The sequence below is a fragment of the Sminthopsis crassicaudata genome, chromosome 5 (genome assembly GCF_048593235.1).
Source record: "Sminthopsis crassicaudata isolate SCR6 chromosome 5, ASM4859323v1, whole genome shotgun sequence".
Taxonomy (NCBI): domain Eukaryota; kingdom Metazoa; phylum Chordata; class Mammalia; order Dasyuromorphia; family Dasyuridae; genus Sminthopsis; species Sminthopsis crassicaudata.
In genome coordinates, this window is record NC_133621.1 from 305,619,673 (window position 1) to 305,638,837 (window position 19,165).

At 38.8% G+C, this 19,165-nt stretch overlaps 1 protein-coding gene across 4 annotated transcripts in view; it reads left to right on the top strand.

Annotated features, from left to right (window-relative positions):
- LOC141545084 (transcriptional regulator QRICH1-like) overlaps positions 1 to 19,165 on the top strand; it is a 43,782-nt gene that overhangs the window by 1,991 nt on the left and 22,626 nt on the right. The window contains exon 1 of one of the 4 annotated variants that reach the window (XM_074272047.1): positions 7,354 to 7,441. The exons of 1 other annotated variant lie outside the window; for it this stretch is intronic. Coding sequence is in view for 1 of the 3 variants with exons in the window: in XM_074272042.1 (XP_074128143.1) it covers positions 7,621 to 7,627 (7 nt within the window). In the remaining 2 variants the exon portion in view is untranslated. Of the gene's footprint in view, positions 1 to 7,353; positions 7,442 to 7,605; positions 7,628 to 7,800; positions 7,928 to 19,165 lie in introns of those variants that run through there. 2 more of the 4 variants (XM_074272042.1, XM_074272046.1) reach the window with 2 other exon arrangements.

The window sequence follows — 19,165 nt, forward strand, 5'->3', positions numbered from 1 at the left end:
CAGTGAAGTCTAAGCCCTGGACCATTCTTTAGAACTGAGCAAGCTGTGAGGATGGTCCCCATCAGCCTGAATCTGCTGCTTTCTGAGGGCCAGCCTAGCCAAGTATACAGTGGATCCTCACCAGGAGGCTGCCTACTTCGTGATCAGTTCTTTGGTCACGACAAGCCACAAATTAAAGACAAATACGAAATGTCCCTCCAAGTCCACAGTGACAGTGGCAGGGATAGAAGAGGGGACAGAGAATGTTAAAATCATAGAATTTATAGACCTTTATCAACCTGAACTTAGCTATGATACTCTAAATGCAAGGTCTTTGTTCAGTGATTTATCAATCAATCAACTATCATATATTAAGTCTGTCAGGCACCTTGCCTGGGGATACAAGGAAGCCTTCCCCCCCCCCCCCAAAAAAAAAAGGCCCATATCCTGGAGAAACTTCTGATCCAATGAGGGAGACACTCTGAAAACAATTAGGTACAAACAAGGTAGACAGAAAGTCATCTCAGAGAAGAAGGCGCTAAATTCAGAGCAGAAGCTGGTTAGACCTGTGGCAGAAGGTGACACCTGAGCTGATTCCAAAAGGTGAAGATGGGAAGGGAGAACTTTCCAGGGTTGGGGAATAACTAGTGCAAAAGACGGCCCAGAGCCTGCAAAGGGAGGAAGGGAGGAAGAATGATGAGCCAGGGCTGTGACTGGATAAATAAGAGGGCCTATGGGATAGAAATTTATATATATAAATATAATAGATTTATATAGATAAATATAATAGATTTATATAGATAAATATAATAGATTTATATAGATATGGGGTAGAGATTTAGCGATGGTTGGATGTATGGTGTGAGGGAAGGGGAGAAGGGGAAGGAAATATCCTGGAGGACTTAAAAGATGGTGGTGTTCGCAATAGTAATGATGGATTGGGAAGAGGGGGTGGCATTGGGAAAAAGACAATGAGTTCTGTTTTAAAAGGATTGAGTGGGGCATCCACAGAGAGTAGGGATGATGAGAGCAATCTGCTAAAAAGGAAGAGAGCATGAGATCATAGGAACTCGTTGAGGGGTTGGTCTTTGTAAAGACAAGGATCACTTTATCAGGGATTTAAAAAAAAAGGGCAAGGTAAGTAGAATGATGGTAGTGGGATGTGGAATGAGGAGAGGGTAGAAGAGGGAACTCTGGGAGAAGGACCTACAGTTTATTTAATTTTTTGGTATTGTATCACTCATGGAAACTGCAGCAAAATGGAAGGATGTTTATAGGTTCTCTCTGGAGAAGAAAAGAGGAGGGGTTTATTGATTGTCCAAAGGTGACAAACACTTGGTCACTTTGCAGCGTTTGTGATAAATAAACACTTACAAAAAAGGTTGCTATGGAGATAATTATAGTTTATGCAGAAACTTCTGTAGCAGAGGATGAAAAGGTCAAGAAATTTCATGAAAAAATTGATAAGATTGTTCAATTAAATCAATAGATATTTTTATATTTGCAAGAGTGCAATGCAAGGGTGGGCATGGGGAAAAACAAGGAGAATAATGAAAGCAAGTAAGAAACAGAAGAGGCTAAAGGCTGTAGACTGCTTGAGAGATTTACACCTATAAATGACAAATACCTTCTTCAAGAAGAGAATCAGGAAGTGCTGAACATAGTGAGCGCTGTATTGTGTAACAAACATGAAATATTATATTTGAACAGGAAATGATCAAATATTGGTATGGGAATAATTTCTAAGAGTATTACCTTTGTATAGTTAGACCCCCAAAATCAAAATTATGACCAAATTAGAAGAAAAAAAATCATGGAAGATATATTAGGATGAAGTCCAAAAGAAAGAGGGATTTCCTAGAAATGGCAAGGTCTTCCAGACATTGTGCATATTGTATTATTTTGCTTCAAGATTCAGAACATGGCAGGGTTTACTAAATGAAACACATAATCACTTAAAAGAGTTCAGTCTCATAATTCACACAGGAACAAATAAGTGGCTGGAGAATGGTTGTTGATCAGAATGGGAAATGCAATTGTATGGACAGCCAATGGAGCTTGTTCCTCTAGATTGATATTTTATATGAATCCTACAGATGAGCAATAAATGGGAGGAAGTAAGCAGACTGGATTTCATTGTGAAATGTTTTAATGACCCCAAGCTTTTCCCTAAAACAAAAATCCAGTTAAAAAAAAAACAACACTAATATTCTTATAGTGATACTGTGCTGTTGTAAGCCATAGAATGTCACAATCTTCAAAATTGTAAGTCACCCAAAGGGCAAGAGAGAAAGTACAACAGGGGGCACAAATAGGCCAAAGCACATTACCAATGAAGAAAAATTATCTGAAAGAATCAGGATAAAAGATATCATCAAAGAGATACAGAGCAAGAAAAAGGGGTCAACTGGGTATCAACAAGAATGAATAACTGACAGACACTCCACATAATGAAATGGCATCCAGGTAATGCCGAGAAGTATGAAAGAAGGCTCTCCCATGCTTTGGTGTATCTTTTGTAGAGAATTTATGAGAGAGTACCAAAAAGAGTTGCAGAAAATGAGACAGAATGAATGTTTTCTGTGGAAAGGAGAGGGAGTGGACTTCTATTCAGGCCATGGAAGTGGAGGAGCAGGAAGAAGTACAGCTGAACTTTCCAGTACAACTTCTCCACAAAAATCTAGAAAATTCAATCCTGATTAGGAAATCCAAGAAAAGAAAGCAGAGCAAATCACATTTCCAAGCCAGGTCAGGACAGGGAAAGGGGCAGAGAGGTCCATGGACACTGGGATAAGATCACTCATTAAGGCACCAAAGAACATTTCCAGATGCTGCTGGAAAGAAGAGGGTCTAACCTTATACTGAAGGACCTTGCTCAGGATGTGGGAACAGGTCCACTAACAGTTATTTCATTCTCTATCTGGGTCATAGATGTAGGGTGGATTGTGGAGGGGAACCCTAGATTAAGGAGATCTGGACTTGTACTCCAGAGTGGAATTTTAGAGTGGCAACAGGTGCTATTCAGTGTACTTAAGAAGGAATGAGCTCATTCCCTCTAAAAATGCCCAGAATTTGAGCCTAATATAAAGTCTAAAGCCAATAAGAATAAGAATAGGTGAACAATAAGAGCAACAACAACAAAAAGAGTCCTGCCATAAAGAGATATTGTGGCGATAGGAACATTCAAGACAAATCTATAAAAAGATAATGGTTCCAAAACATCTATAAGCAGAACTTCAGTGAGGTTATCAGTTCAACTAGATTTCCTGGAAGAGATGGAGGAAATTTTTTTTTCTTTTTAGGATCTATAAATAACTTTTAGACTCAAATGAGAGGAAGAAATGGGAAAAAGTAAGGAGAGCTATGGATGATCTGAAAAAAGAACAACTTGGAACAAGAAATATAAAATGTTACTCGAGAAACAAATCCCTTCAACACTAGAATAGACCAAATAGAAGCTAATGATTCCATGAGACCTTAAGAAACATGATAAAGTCAAATGACTAAGAAAAAAAATAGAAGAAAATTTAAGGTATCTCATAGCAATAATAACTGATCTGGGAAACAGACAGTGGAAAAAAAAATTAAGAGTCACTAGACTACTTGAAAGCCAGGAGCTAATAAAAAAAATTAAATAAAAGAGCCTAGATATCAGAATTCAAGAAATCTTAAAACTGCTCAGAACCCTGGAAAAAGGCTAAGAATCTATTATTGGCTTCTAGGTAATGAAAAGAGGAAAGGGATAAGGGAGTAAGACCAGATTATACTAACCATTCAGAAGGCAAAGTGGAAATAGAAAATATCCTTTTATCATTCCCTGAGAGAAACCCCCGGTGCTGAAAACTCCCAGAAATATGATAGTGCAAATCCAGAGCTTCCATATCAAAATTTTAAAATGCTGCAAACAGCTAGACATAAAAAATTCAAGTACCGAGGAGCCACAGTTAGAACCACATGTGACTAAACAGAGAATATGAGTACAACATTTCTTAAGGCAAAGGATATTGGCTTACGATTAAGAAAACATTCAGGGGAAAATAGATCTTTAATGAAACAGAGAACTTCCAAGCATTTCTGATGAAAGATCAGAGTTGTATAGAAACTATGAACTACAGAGCAGTTAAGAGAAATATAAAAAGGTAAACACTAATGAACAATCATAAGGGAGTAAAAAAGATAATCTGTTTATATACTTTTAACATGGGGAAATAATCCATGTATTTCCTCAGAACTCTTATCATTATCAAGGAATTTAAGAGGGAATTTAAACAGAGGGCCTAGGACTGGTTCTTATGTTCTGATGATATTAAAATAAGAAGGAATAGGGAGGGGAAGAGGAACATGTTAGGGAGAGGAAAGGAAAGGAAGTATGGGAAAATTTATCTCATAGAATTGGGGCAAACAAGTAGTAGTTTCTACCAAGGGTTGGTAAACTATGGCCCAAGAACCAAATCCAGTCTACTGCCTGTATTTGTATGGTCAGAAAAGTAAGAATGATTTTTACATTTTAAAAATACAAAGAGGGGGCAGCTAGGTGGCACAGTGGATAGAGCACCAGCCCTGAATTCAGGAGGACCCGAGTTCAAATCTGGTCTCGACACTTAATACTTCCTAGCTGTGTGACCCTGGGCAAGTCACTTAACCCTAGCCTCAGGAAAAAAAAATTAAAAAAAATACAAAGAGGAAGACACTTGTACCCAACTCTTATCTGAAATGATCAGATGAAGGATATACACACACAGTTGGTATAGAAATACATCTCACTCAACAGGGAAACAGAAGGAAAAAGGGCAAAGAAGAAGGGAAGAAATAGGATGAAGTGTAGATTAATCTAAGGAGGAATCAGTAAAATAAACAATAAGAAGGGTGGATTTTGAAGAAGAGCTTAAAAGAAAAGCAAAAAAAAAAAAAGGCTAAAGAATCTATTATTGGTCTCTAGGTAAAGAAAAAAGGAAAGGGATAAGGGAGCAAGACCACATTATACCAATCTTGAGCACTGGGGCTGAGCTCCTTTTTCTGTTACTACCCTCTTCTTTATAAAGAAGGGGTGGGAAACAAAAAAGAAAGACAAAGACAATCCACTGTTAATAATCATAACCCATAAAATGGCTCCATGAGCCAAAGAGCTGGGTTCCTGGTTTCCCTTTGCTTGTGAAGTCAAAGATCATCCACATTCTGGGAACTGGGACTCCAGCTTTGCAAGGAAAGTTTTTCGATTTATGGCACAAGCACCTCTGAAAAGTTTTGTGAAAATAATTCCATTTCCCCTCTGCAACCAGCTCATTTGCAATTACTCTTCAGTGGGAAATAGTTCCTAAAACTTATGTTGAAGGCAGGGAATGTTTCATTTTGTGTCTTTGTAATCTAAAGTTCCCAGCACAGTACCTAGTATAGAATAGTTGATTCCGTTCCAGCTAACTTCTGACAGTTCTTAATCCAGGATTTCTTAATCTGGAGTCAAGGATTTGTTTGTTTGTTTTTTAATTTTGATAATAATATTTCAATCTAACTTATTTCCTTTGGACATTTTGTGCATTTTAATTTATGAATTTAAGAACATGATTTTTAAACATAGATTAAAGAAGGGGTAAGAATGCCGGATTCAAATAACATTGTATACAGTAACAGCAAGATTATGATAGACTTAGCTCTTCTTGGCAATGTGTTGATCCAAGACAATTCCAAAAAAAAAAAAAAAAAAAAAAAAAAGGAATAGAAAATGCCAGCTGCATCCAGAGAGAGAATCATGTAGATTGAGTGCAGATCAAAACCTACTATTTTCACCTTTTTTGTTTGTTGGCTTTTTCTTTCTCATGGTTTGTTCTGATTTTTCTTTCACAAGATAAATATGGAAATATTTTAAAAATGATTGCGTGTATATATATATATATATATATATATATATATATATATATATATATATATATATATATATATATATATATATGTATATATATATATGTCACCTGTGTCACATTGCTCACTGTCTTGGGGAGGGGAGAGCGAAGGGAGGAATGGAGAAAAAATCTGGAACTCAAAATCTTACAAAAATGAATGTTGAAAACTGTATGTGTAATAGAAAAAATAAAATGCTCTTGGGAAAAAATAAAAATAAAACCCACCACTTTTAAAACTTTCCAAGTTGGGGAAAAAAAGAATTCCTGTTCAAGGAGTTAATTCTCTACAAGAAACCTCTCAAATGAATGAAATGAAATAATGAAAAGACAAACCTTTGAAATGTGAATAATCTCCTTCACTATTTCCCTATCTCCCAGATAGGGCTTATTTATACAAATTGCCTCTCAAACATTCAGATTCTGATGACTGAGAGATGTGAGAGGGACCTTCCCTTTGCTGAGGAAAAGCTAAGGATTTCAAATGACCTAATCTGTTAATAAGTTCCAAATATCAACTGCTGAAGTACAAGACGAGGGAGGTATCTCCAGAGTGAAATTAATTTGTAAAAATCTAGGGCTTTTAGTGCTCAAGAAGTTTAATGTAAGAAACTGTGATGTGGTAGACAAAAAATGTAGAAAGGATCTTAGGCAGTATTGAGGGGCATGAATTATGGCAGAATTTGGCTGCTCCTGTTAGTGCACACTGAAGGGGATCATACTCAGCTCTCGAATCACTCTTTAGGGAGGACATTGATCACCCAGCTGGACAGAGTTCAGAGGAAAAGCAAGAGGTGAAATATCTCGAGATTAGTTGAGGGAAGAAGTGATGGATGGTCTGGACAGAAGGACTGAGGGTGGGAATACTAAAGCTCTGTTCAAATATTTCCAGGATTGATACTAGATTTATCTACTGGCTCCAGAGGGCACAAGTTGGAAGACTGGGGAAAGTTGCAAAGCAACAAATTTTGATGCTAAGGCTATCAGATTTCCCACTGGGGAATTCCAGTGGGCTACTCTTCAATGGATCTCTTTAAGCAAAGGAACACTTGTCTGGGATATGATAGAAGCCACTGAGGAAGGCAAATAGGATCTCAGCACCAGAAGGCAGCTCAAAGGCTCTTTGGGATAAACCCAACCCCACTTCTGATGTGGTCATCCACCCTCCAGGTGTCTGGAGGGTGTTTGCTCAAGCAAATTTTCTGGGGGAGGTGGAGAAAGAGGCAATCCAATCCACTTTGGAGAGCCCTAATTATCAGGAAATCTGGCTCTGTTAATTCCTAGATTGTTCTCAATTCTCCTCTGTGAGATAACATAGAAGTCCAAATCCCCCTTCAGAGAGCAGCCTTTCAAATTCTTGAAGAAGACCATCCTATCATCGTCAATCAATGTGACCCACGAAGAGCTCACTCTCTAGTTACCAAGGAGTAGCAGCTGATCTGTATCTGTGGAGGAGTTCCTCATGCTGATGAAATTGCTGGTCCAAACCAAAAGCTCTTGATGTGCAAGGCTCTAGGGCTACAGAGGCAAAATAAGACAAAAGTTCTCTCAATGAGTTCCCTCTCCAGGTGGGTTACAGTATGTATGTGTATCATTATGTTGGTGAGCTGATAAAGGTAGCTAAGGAGGGAGAGATCACCAGAAATCTGAGGATGAAGGAAGGCTTCAGGGAGGAGGTAGCTGATGACTTAAACCTTGAGAGGAAAAAAGGATCCAAAGAGGCAGAGATAATGGACCATGATTCCACATGAGGGGTAGGCTCTGGGGAACTCACAGAGGAGACAGAAAGAGTTCTGGGTTTGGGGGATAGCTGGTAGGGGAATTTGAACCAGAGGCAGCAGAGTGGCCAGATTATCAGAGATTTCCCAGCTGGGCTGAGGCGTTTGCACCTTAATCAGAGCCAACAGGGAGCTACTGAGGGGAAGCAGGAGGAGGGAGCTGGTTATACCTGTGCTGCCTTGGGAAGCTGCTCTCTTTCAGAAGGTATGGCGGTTGGGAATAACATGGACATAGGAGCCAGGAAGCCTATTAGGAGTCTCTTGTAATTGGTTCAGGTAAGAGGTGAAATCCTGACCTTGGGTAGTACTAAGTACGAAGTTGATGATGCAGCAGGGAAAGCATGGGGCCCTGAGTTTAACTCTTATACTGGTTTTGGGAATGATCCTGGACAAGTAACTTCACTGGGCAAATCTGTCTTACTTGTCTCAGCTGCCAAATGAGGATATTAATAGCATTTACTTCCCAGGTTGGTGTTAAGATGGGTCAAATGAAATATTTACAAAAAATGCTTAGCATAGTGTCTCTATATAGCACTATATACAATGCATATATAGGCATATATGCCTATAGCATAGTGCTATAAGTATAAAGTACCTAGCATAGTAGGTACTTTATAAATGCTTGTTTCCTTCCTTCTCCATCTGGAAGAAAAAAAATTGATTTCAGTCATTTTATTTTATTGAATATTTTTCCCTAGTCACATCCAAAACAAAAAAAAAAATTACATTTGTTTTTTAAAAAATTTTGAGTTTGGGGCAGCTAGGTGGCGCAGTAGATAGAGCACCAGCCCTGAATTCAGGAGGACCTGAGTTCAAATCTAATCTCAGACACTTAACACTTCCTAGCTGGGTGACCCTGGGCAAGTCACTTAACCCCAGCCTCAAAAAAAACCCCAAAAAACAAAAAAACAAAAAACAAAAACAAACAAAAAAAATTTTGAGTTCTAGATTCTCTCTCTTATTTCCACCCACAATCACTTGTGAAGTTATGGAAAACATTTCCATAAAAGTCAAGTTGTGAAAAAAAATGCCAAGAATAGGTTTCAGTAAGATCAAAAAGATTTGACTGATAGAAAATGGAGGAGGAAGAGTAGATCGTCAAGGATTGTTTCAATAAAATAAACCTGGGTATATCAGAGGATGGGGTGCCCTCAGTAGAGACAGAGATAATTAGAGGAAGAGGGAGAAGTTTTGTAAAGGGGAACAGTTCAGTTTTGGACAGGTGATTGGAGGTGCCTATGGAAAACAAATGTAGAAATTCCAGCAGGCAGTTGATAAGGCAAGAGGGGAATCCAGGAAAGGGCTTAGGACTTGATACAAAAATGGTTGAGATCATCGGGTTCCTTCCCAACTCTAAACTTCTGTGATTCTGTTTTGTGAAGAAAAGTACAGTTTTCATAGCAATGTGATATTTGTAATAAATATGGTAAGAATTAGATTTGTCAGAGCTAGATTTTCCCAGTAAATTCTGATGTCAGAGTCGAATTTCACAAGCTTGAAATGATCAATTTTTTTTCCCCCCTGAGGCTGGGATTAAGTGACTTGCCCAGGGTCACACAGCTAGGAAGTATTAAGTGTCTGAGACCACATTTGAACTCGGGTCCTCCTGAATTCAGGGCTGGTGCTCTATCCACTGCACCACCTAGCTGCCCCGAAATGATCAATTCTTGACAGTGCTCTCCCTGAATGTTAAGTGGAATGAATCAAAGATTGCTGAACTTGTTCTTGTCCCTGAACTCTGGTCCTGTCCCCTCACAAGTTACAACTCCCCAGAATTTGAAACACTCACTCACTGTTCCCAAAGGACTAAAGAACATCCTACTGTCCTGTACTTGTGGGCTTGTCACGACAAATCATTTAGGTCTTGAAAATAATTGTATTGTTATGATTTGTGTATAAAATCGGTGCTTTCCTTTGAAAGCTGAAGTCTCCTGCCCAGGAGAGCTTCCAGTTTGCAAACTCTAAAAGTGATTAATTAGACCCATACTTGATCTCTACTAACCTTTCTCTAGGCTTTGTGTGGCTTCAGCTATTCATAGTTTAGAGACTGATACAGTAAAATTCTGTTAACGGTTTAGAGATGAAATCCATGGCCAACTCAGCCAAGTCTCAGCAGATTCCTTTAAGTGCATCTGGCAGACTGTATTATTTTTCAATATGTATAATGCATTTTTTTCTTCTAAATGAACTTTGGAAAACCTTTATTGTGGTCTGGAACACATGCAGCCATCGAGGAAGAGGGAAATAAGGTCAGCATGAAATGCCAGGAAAGAAGTAGCAAGGCTAGCAGAGAAATGAAGGGGGAAGGAACAGCAATCTGAATGATAGATCAAAAGACAATAGACCTAGAGCTGCAAGGCTTTTCAGGCCAATGCTCTCATTTTTTTTTTTTTTCCAGAAATGAAAATGGAAGCCCGGGGATAAGTGGCTTGCCTAAGAATCTAACCCTAAAGTCAGGATCTGAAAGCAGGCCTAAAACACTGATTACATATTACATCACATTGATCAGATACTGCAGCTCTCTGAATCCAAAGAATATCAATCAGTTACTTAATGAACAGTTATTAAGCACTTACTGTGTACCAAGAACAAGGATCAAGCCTAGTATAGTACAGAAAGGCAAAACCAGTAAAAATAAGCCAAAAAACCTTACCCTGGATTGCTGAGAAAGAGGGAGGAGGAGGGAGGGAGAAAGAGGGGGAAAAAAAGAAGGAGGGAGGGAGAAAACGGAGAAAGAGGAGAGAGGGAAAGGGAGGGAGAGAGGGAGAGGGAGAAAGGGAGAGTCTCTTATGCAGTAGTCCATACAAAAGTGATCATAATCTGGACTAGGATTGTGGCTGTGGGAATGGAAAGAAAAAAACATAGAAAAGGGATGTTGTGAAGGTCAAAATAGCTATTTTCAACAATGGATTGGATATGGGGTGTGTGAATTTGAGGGAGGACTCAAAGTCAAGGGCAAGTTTGCAAATCTGAGTTCCTGAGAGGAGGGTGATTTCCTTATCAGGACAGTTAGAGGACAGTTCCGAAGATGGGATATGGGTTTTGGGAAAAGACAATGAATTCTGCTTTGGATACAATGTGAGATTACTGCCGGACACCCAGTTTAAAATGGTTAATAGGCAGAGGAGGTGCCAGCCTGGAGGTCAGAAAAGAGATTATGATCAGAGCAGAATCAACTGCATAGAGATAACTCAACCCATGGGAGCTGATGCAATCAACAAGGGATGTAGCATTGGGAGAAAACAGAAGAGGAGCCACTGGGGGGAAAGAACTCACTATTGGACAAAAACTGCTGGGAAAACAAGAACGTCTGGCAACATCTTGTGCTTTATACCAAGATAAGACATGTGATTCATCAATAAGACATATAATATCTCATCATAAACAAATGAGAGGCTCGAGGAAGAAATTACATTTCTGGTACATAGATAGGGGAAGAGTTCAACAAACAAGAGACAGAGGGGAATCACAAAAGATAAAGTAGATAATTTTGATTCTATAATATTAAAAATTTTTTTGAAGCAATGAAGCTAATGCAGCTAAAATGAGAGGAAATAGAAGCTGGGAAAATCTTTGAAGCAAGTTTTTCTGATAAAGTTTAAATTTCTAAGATATATACAGAACTGATTAAAATTTATAAGGACAAAAGCCATTCCACAATTGATAGTCAAAGGATATGAACAGGCAGTTTTCAGAGGAAGAAAATCAAGTCATTGATATGAAAAAATATTTTAAATCATTAATGGAGAAACGTAAACTAAAGCAACTAAGAGATTTCACTTCATACCCATCAGATTGGCAAAGAATACAAAAAAAGGGAAATAATTTGGAGAGGTTGAGGGAGAACAGGCATATAAATGTAGTGTTGGCAGAGCTGTGAATTGGCCCAGTCATTCTGGAAGGCAATTTGGAACTATGACCAAAAAGCTGTTAAACTATGACCACCAGTAATTCATTTTCTAGGCCTAAGCTCCAGAAAGAGGAGAAAGTCCTATATGCACAAAAATCTTGGTAGTAGCTCTTTTTTTTGTGTATGCCTGGGCTGGATTGCCGAAATCGTATATTTTTGCCAGGAACTGGCACTTTGATTGTAATTGGAGGGGGGGGGGGCTTGGGGATTGCAGTAGAAGCAGCCTCTGCTCCGCACAAGTGGAATTCTTCCCGGATCAGCAAATATTCCATCACATGAAAGGCTTTTGAGCTGGAAGGTACCTCAGAGACATCTAGTCCAAGATCCTATGCATGTAAATCTCCTTTAAAACATAATTGACAAGGCGTCATTCAGCCTTTGTTTAGAGGCCTCTGCGGAGGAGAGAAGTGACTCTTTCTGGAGAAAGTCCATTCTATTTTTGGACAGCTCAATTATCAGGACTTCTTGTTTTGTTTTGGTTTTGCATTAAGCTTAAATCCGTCTTTGTAAACTTTTCTACATTGCTCCTAGATTCCTGTCTGAGGTCCAGTAGACTGTGACAGTCCTTCAGGTACCTGAAGACAGCAATCATGTCCCACTCTGAGTCTTCTCTCTTCTGGGCTACACCCCCCTGCCCCCAGCAAGCCTTGTATTATGAAGTCTAGGGATAAGCCAGGAATCTGATTTTCCTTGTCTGGAAATGCTTTGGCTTATGGTGACTTTCCTAAAATGTGGCATCCAGAAATGTGTAACAACCTATTCCAGATCTGATCTGATCAAGGCCGAGAATGGGGGATCCATCCTTTACTTTGTCCTAGACCGGGCTTCTCTCCAGGCAGTTAAGATCACACTGCTGATTAGTGTAGACCTTGGAATCCCTTAAAATTCCAGATGTTTTTTAGATGAAGTGCTGACTAGCCATATCTCTAGCATTGTGGTCTGTCAAGGTTATTTTTTGAGCCCACATCTAAGACTCTGCTTTTATCTTTTTTACATTTCACTGTATTGCACTCAGTCCAATGTTTGAGCCTGTTAAGATCATTTGGACTTGGACTTTGTTCAGTATGTTAGCTATGCCCCCTAGTTTTGTGTCACTAAAATTCTGGTAAGGATATCTGCTGTTTTTGTCCAAGTCATTGATAAAAATGTTAAGCAACATAAGGCTAGTTCCTTGGTGCACTTCCCTAGAAATCCTCCTCTAAACCAACATGGGTACTCCGGGAGCGTGCTCATTCAATCAGACCCACGATGCAATTATCGTCCAGCCTATGTGTTCCATCGTTTCACTAAGAACATGAAAGCGGTGGGTCAAATGCCTCCCTAAAATCTGGAAAAACCACATGTATGGCATTCCCAATCTAGCAACCAACCCTGTCAAAAAAGGGAAGTGAGGTTAGTCTGGGTGAAGTTATGTTTGTCCAGAATTATAACCCGGATTTTACAGTCTTTCCAAGAAAATCAGCAGTGGCTCAGAAACTACATTCAATTAAAGATTCATTTATCGTTTTCTCCTCCTCCTCCTCCTCCTCCTCCTCCTCCTCCTCCTCCTCCTCCTCCTCCTCCTCCTCCTCCTCCTCTTCTTCCTCCTCCTCTTCCTCCTCCTCCTCCTCCTCCTCCTCCTCCTCCTCCTCCTCCTCCTCCTCCTCCTCCTCCTCCTCCTCTTCTTCTTCTTCTTCTTCTTCTTCTTCTTCTTCTTCTTCTTCTTCCTCTTCTTCCTCTTCTTCCTCTTCTTCCTCTTCTTCCTCTTCTTCCTCTTCCTCCTCTTCCTCCTCCTCCTCCTCCTCCTCCTCCTCCTCCTCCTCCTCCTTCTTCTTCTTCTTCTTCTTCTTCTTCTTCTTCTTCTTCTTCTTCTTCTCATTTTGAGTTCCAAATTCTTTCCCTTTCTCTTGTCTTCCCCAGCCTCTCACTGAGAAGACAAGAAATATGATATCAATTATACAGGTGAAATAATGCAAAACATTTCCATATTAACCTTTTTAAAAAAAAGCAAGAAAAAATAAAGTGAGAAAGTTATATTTCCATTTGCACTCAGACCATCAGTTCACTCTTTGGAGGTGAATAGCATCTAAAAATTTTTTTTTATCAAGTATCCTTGGGAATTGTCTTGGATTATTGTATTGATCAAAATAGCCAAGTCTTTTACATCATCATAAAATATTGCTTTTACTGTGCACAATGATGATCTGGTTCTTCTCACTTCATTTTGCATCATTTCATAGAGGCCTTGCCATGTTTTTCTGAAGCTACCTCCCTTATAATTTCTTTTAACATAATAGTGTTATTCCATCCCACTCATTTACCACAACTTTTTCAGCCATTCCTCAGTTGATGGGCTTTTTCTCAATTTCCAATTCTTTGACACCACAAAAAGAGCTGTTCAAGTCTTTTTTTTTGTACATACATAGGTCCTTTTCCTTTTACCTAGTAGTGGTATTGTTACGTCAAAGGGTAGGCCTGGTTTTATAGCTCTTTGGGCATAGTTCCAAATTGTTGTCCAGAATGAATAGACCCATTCATTGCTTGTATGGGGGTAGGTTAGAGTAGAAATGTGACCCATGACCCCACAGGAAAATGTAAACTACCTTGAGTAAATGTAAACAGCAAAGAAGCTTCAACTATCTGATGGGAACACTTGCAAGTGACCCTGAGTCATCTCTGGCACTATGCCTTCTTTGTTCTGTTTCTATATAATACGTGACCTGGCCTTGGTGTTGAAATGCATTACACAATTTTGTCCTCCCGCCATAAAAGGACCTGGTCTCACAAGCAAACTCTGCCCAATTAGCCTAAACAAAATTATACACACACACACACACACACACACACACATAAACAAAGCTGGCAGGGGCCCTCTTACTTCGGTATCAGTATTCTTTTGAAAGTCTGTGTTCCTACAATTGGCATATCAGGGCAAAACAGATCAATCCACTGACATTTGGCCTTAATATTGGCAGAACTGGCAGCATAGGCTGCCCTCCTACAAATCTTGTCTTTTGACCGCTCCACCAGCAGTTCATTAGTGTACCTATTTCCTTAAGCATTTGTCATTTCTGATAGGTAGGGGTAGTATCTCAGAGTTGTTTGAATTTGCATTTCTCTAATTGATAGTGATTTAGAGCATTTAAAAAATGACCATAGGTAGCTTTGATTTTTTTCTGAAAATTGTCTATTTATATTCTTTGATATTTATCAATTGGGGAATGGCTTTTATTTTTAGAAATTTGTTTCAGTTCTATATTTGATATATTTTTGAGAAATGAGGTCTTTTTTCAGAGAAACTTGTTATCAATTTTTAAAATATTATTTCATTGTTTATAGTTTCTCTGATTATCTCTTAATTAGCTCTAATTTTGTTCTTTGTAATCATGATTGCTAGGTTTTTTTTTTTTTTTTTTTACTTTAATTGAAGCATAGCTTATTTTGCTCTAGTCCTTTTTTTTCTTTTTTCCCTAACTCTGTGTTTCTGTTTCAAGTTTCAACAATATAAGTGTTCATTTGGGATGAGAGCACAAATTTGTAGTGGACCAACTCGGGACAATTGTGTAATCTCTTGTTACATTCAGCCATAGGTCAGTAGGAGCAGAAATGGAAGGTGAAAGTATTCCAACTTGGGCTTTGGCTGGGAACAAATAGTGATAGGGAGGCAAGTGATTTGGAGACAACATAAAGTTGAAAGAGATCATCTCTAGGGTTAAGCTCGGGGTTTGGGGGAAAGGTAGTGAAGTCAGAGGAAGCCTAGAAAAACAGAGGAATGCAAGTACTGAAGCTCTATAAGGATAAGAAGACTTCTTGAGCCTCTAAGGGAGATGGAATCATAGGCTGTTTAGATGGAGGAATTCCAGAATTTGAATGCATGAACTGGGACAGTGTGACTGTCTCTGTGTGGCTGAGGTGAAATGAAGTTATTGATCGTGAAGCTGAGGTTGAAAGCCCAGCAAACCTGAGTGTTGAAAGAGCAGCAATGCCTCTGGATGCTGAAGTTCCCTAAGGTTCCTTGAGAATGGAAGAAGAGGGGGCAGCTAGGTGGCGCAGTGGATAGAGTACCAGCCCTGAATTTAGGAGGACCTGAGTTCAAATCTGTCTCAGACACTTAACACTTCCTAGCTGTATGACCCTGGGCAAGTCACTTAATGCCGGGCTCAGGGGGAAAAAAAAAAAAAAAGAGAATGGAGGGAGAATGTCTTGGGGGATGGTGAAGAACTGCCACAAGAATTCATGCAAAGTGATACACCAGAAATAAGCCTTCTGAATAGCTTCGGGCCCAGGAAAGGGAGCTAGGAATATGACATCTTCTCCTCCTGAACTGGGGTATTGGAGGACATGAGAAAAGGTGCCTCCAGGATCAGAAAGGATGGCCAGGAAGGAGTAGGAAAGAAAAAGGCCTAAGGTGAAGACTAGTTTATAAATGAACAGAGCTCCTGAGGGCACAGTGGAAAGTGGGTGGAATTGGATTAGAGCTCAGGAGGAGGATGACAGAACTGAATAATGAATGGGAAATGGTGATAGGGAACAGGGACTCGGCATCACTGGTATTGTGAACATTTTTTACTGGGACTTTTACTGGGGGTCCCAAACTCATTTTGCGAATAGCTGGGATTGATATCACTTCTTTCGAGAAGAAGGGAAATTGGATGTATTGTTTGTGGCCCTTTCTCATATGAGGTCCTGGACTGGGTTCTTCAGTTAAAGGTTAGTTTTTTTTTTTTTTTTTATTATAGTTTTTTATTTACAAGATATATGCCTGGGTAATTTTACAGCACTGACAATTACCAAGCCTTTTATTCCAATTGTTCCCCTTCTTTTCCCCCTCACCCTCCCCCAGATGGCAGGTTGACCTATACATGTTACATATGTTAAAGTATAAATTAAATACAATATATGAATACATGTCCAAATAGTTATTTTGCTGTACAAAAATAATCAGATTTTGAAATAGTATACAATTAGCCTCTGAAGGAAATCAAAAATGCAGGCGGACAAAAATTCTATGTAGTGGTTCATAGTCATCTCCCAGAGTTCTTTCGCTGGGTGTAGCTGGTTCAGTTCATTACTGCTCTATTGGAACTGATTTGGTTCATCTCATTGCTGGAGAGGGCCATGTCCATCAGAATTGATCATCATACAGCATTGTTGTTGAAGTATACAACGATATCCTGGTTCTGCTCATTTCACTCAGCATCAGTTCCTGTAAGTCTCTCCAGGCCTTTCTGAAATCATCCTGTTGGTCATTTCTTACAGAACAATAATATTCCATACTATTCATATACCACAATTTATTCAGCCATTCTCCAATTGATGGGTATCCACCCAGTTTTTAGTTTCTGGCCACTACAAAGAGGGCGCCACAAACATTCTTGCACATGTGGGTCTCTGTCCCTTCTTTAAGATCTCTTTGGGATATAAGCCCAATAGTAGCACTGCTGGATCAATGGGTATGCAGAGTTTGATAACTTTTTGAGCATAGTTCCAAATTGCTCTCCAGAATGGCTGGATGTATTCACAGTTCCACCAACAATGTATCAGTGTCCGTTTTCCCACATCCCCTCCAGCATTCTGCATTATCTTTCCCTGTCATTCTAGCCAATCTGACAGTGTAGTGGCATCTCAGAGTTGTCTTAATTTGCATTTCTCTAATTAATAATGACTTGGAGCATCTTTTCCTATGGCTAGAAATAGTTTCAATTTCTTCCTCTGAGAATTGTCTGTTCATATCCTTTGACCATTTATTAATTGGAGATTGGCTTGATTTCTTATAAATTAGAGTCAATTCTCTATATATTTTGGAAATGAGGCCTTTATCAGAACTTTTGACTATAAAAATGTTTTCCCAGTTTATTGCTTCCCTTCTAATCTTATATGCATTAGTTTTGTTTGTACAAAAACTTTTCAATTTGACATAATCAAAATTTTCTATTTTGTGATCAGTAATGATCTTTAGTTTTTCTTTGGCCATAAATTCCTTCCTCTTCCACAGGTCTGAGAGATAAACTATCCCATGTTCCTCTAATTTATTCACAATCTCATTCTTTATGCCTAGATCATGAACCCATTTTGACTTTATCTTGGTGTATGGTGTTAAGTGTGGGTCAATGCCTAGTTTCTGCCATACTAATTTCCAATTTTCCCAGCAATTTTTGTCAAACAGTGAGTTTTTATCCCAAAAGCTAGGGTCTTTGGGTTTGTCAAACACTAGATTATTAAAATTATTGACTATTTTCCTGGACACCTTTTTTGATCCTTTTTTGCCTACCAATATAACTAAAAACATCATCTTTTTGCTGTCCTTAAGCCTTCCTTTGAAGCTTCAACTTATTCTTAGCTTTAGACTTGATACTTTTTTTTTCCCCCAATAGGACCTTGCTATACTATGGTAATTTGTTCTCCCTTATTTATCCATGTCTCTATCTTCCATGCCTCTTTTTTATTATTATAGCTTTTTATTTACAAAATATATGCATGAGTAATTTTTCAGCACTGACAATTGCAAAACCTTTTGCTCCTACTTTTCCCCTTCTTCCCCCCACCCCCTTCCCTAGATGGCAAGTTGACCAATATATGTTAAAGTATAAGTTAAATACAATATATGTATACATGTCCAAACAGCTATTTTGCTGTAGAAAAAGAATTGGACTTTGAAATAGTGTACAATTGCCTGTGAAGGAAATTCAAAATGCAGGCGGACAAAAATAGAGGGATTGGGAATTCTATGTAGTGGTTCATGGTCATCTCCCAAAGAGTTCTTTCACTGGGTGTTCCATGTCTTTTAAATTAGCTTGTTTTAATTTATTTGATGCATCCTTGTGCATTCACATAAATTTTAGGAACACCTTCCCCTGTGCCCTTTGTCACTGCAGTTGTTTCCTTTTGTGTATGGCAATTTCTCCTTGCATCTGCTTTATTAGGGCTTTTATCTTCTCTTACTCTAGGTATCTTCTGCCCTGTCCAAGCCAGATTTCTCAATATCTCCTGCATTTCTATCTCTAAGCATTTGCTTACACCGTTCACTATCTCTGTGAAATTTTTCTTGCTCCTCATTTTCTCTCGAATTCTTTCCCATTCTTTAAAGCCCAATTCAAATACTACTAGGTTTTTCTTAATCCCTTCACCCTGGGACCTCACATAGTGCTTTGTTTTGCATCTCTCTCATGAGGAACTCATTGTATGTTATGGTTAGCTTTGTGTTTATGGCCTTTTACTTTACTGCCCAGAGAAAAGAGCTTATCCATTTAAGCATGAAAGTATTTCTCAAGCCTTTTTTCAATAGAAAAGTTGAATGTAGAACAAATTTTTGCAAAGTGAATCATTCTTTTTTAAAAAAGTTTTGTTAATTTTAAAAAAATTTCCAGGTAACAAAGATTTAACCCCATCAACCAAGAAAGTCTTGCATAATAGCAAAACTAGCCAATACATTGGCCATTTCTAACAGCATACAAACCATTCTATAGCCACAGTTTTGCTTCTTTCTTGAAGAGGGCGTATTTTCTCACCCATTCTCTGGGGTTCTTGCTGGTTGTTTATAATGACACAAAGATGAATTTTGTTTTGCTTATGTCATAGTCATGCATCTTATTATCCTGGTTCTGCTCTCTTTATTTTGAATCAGT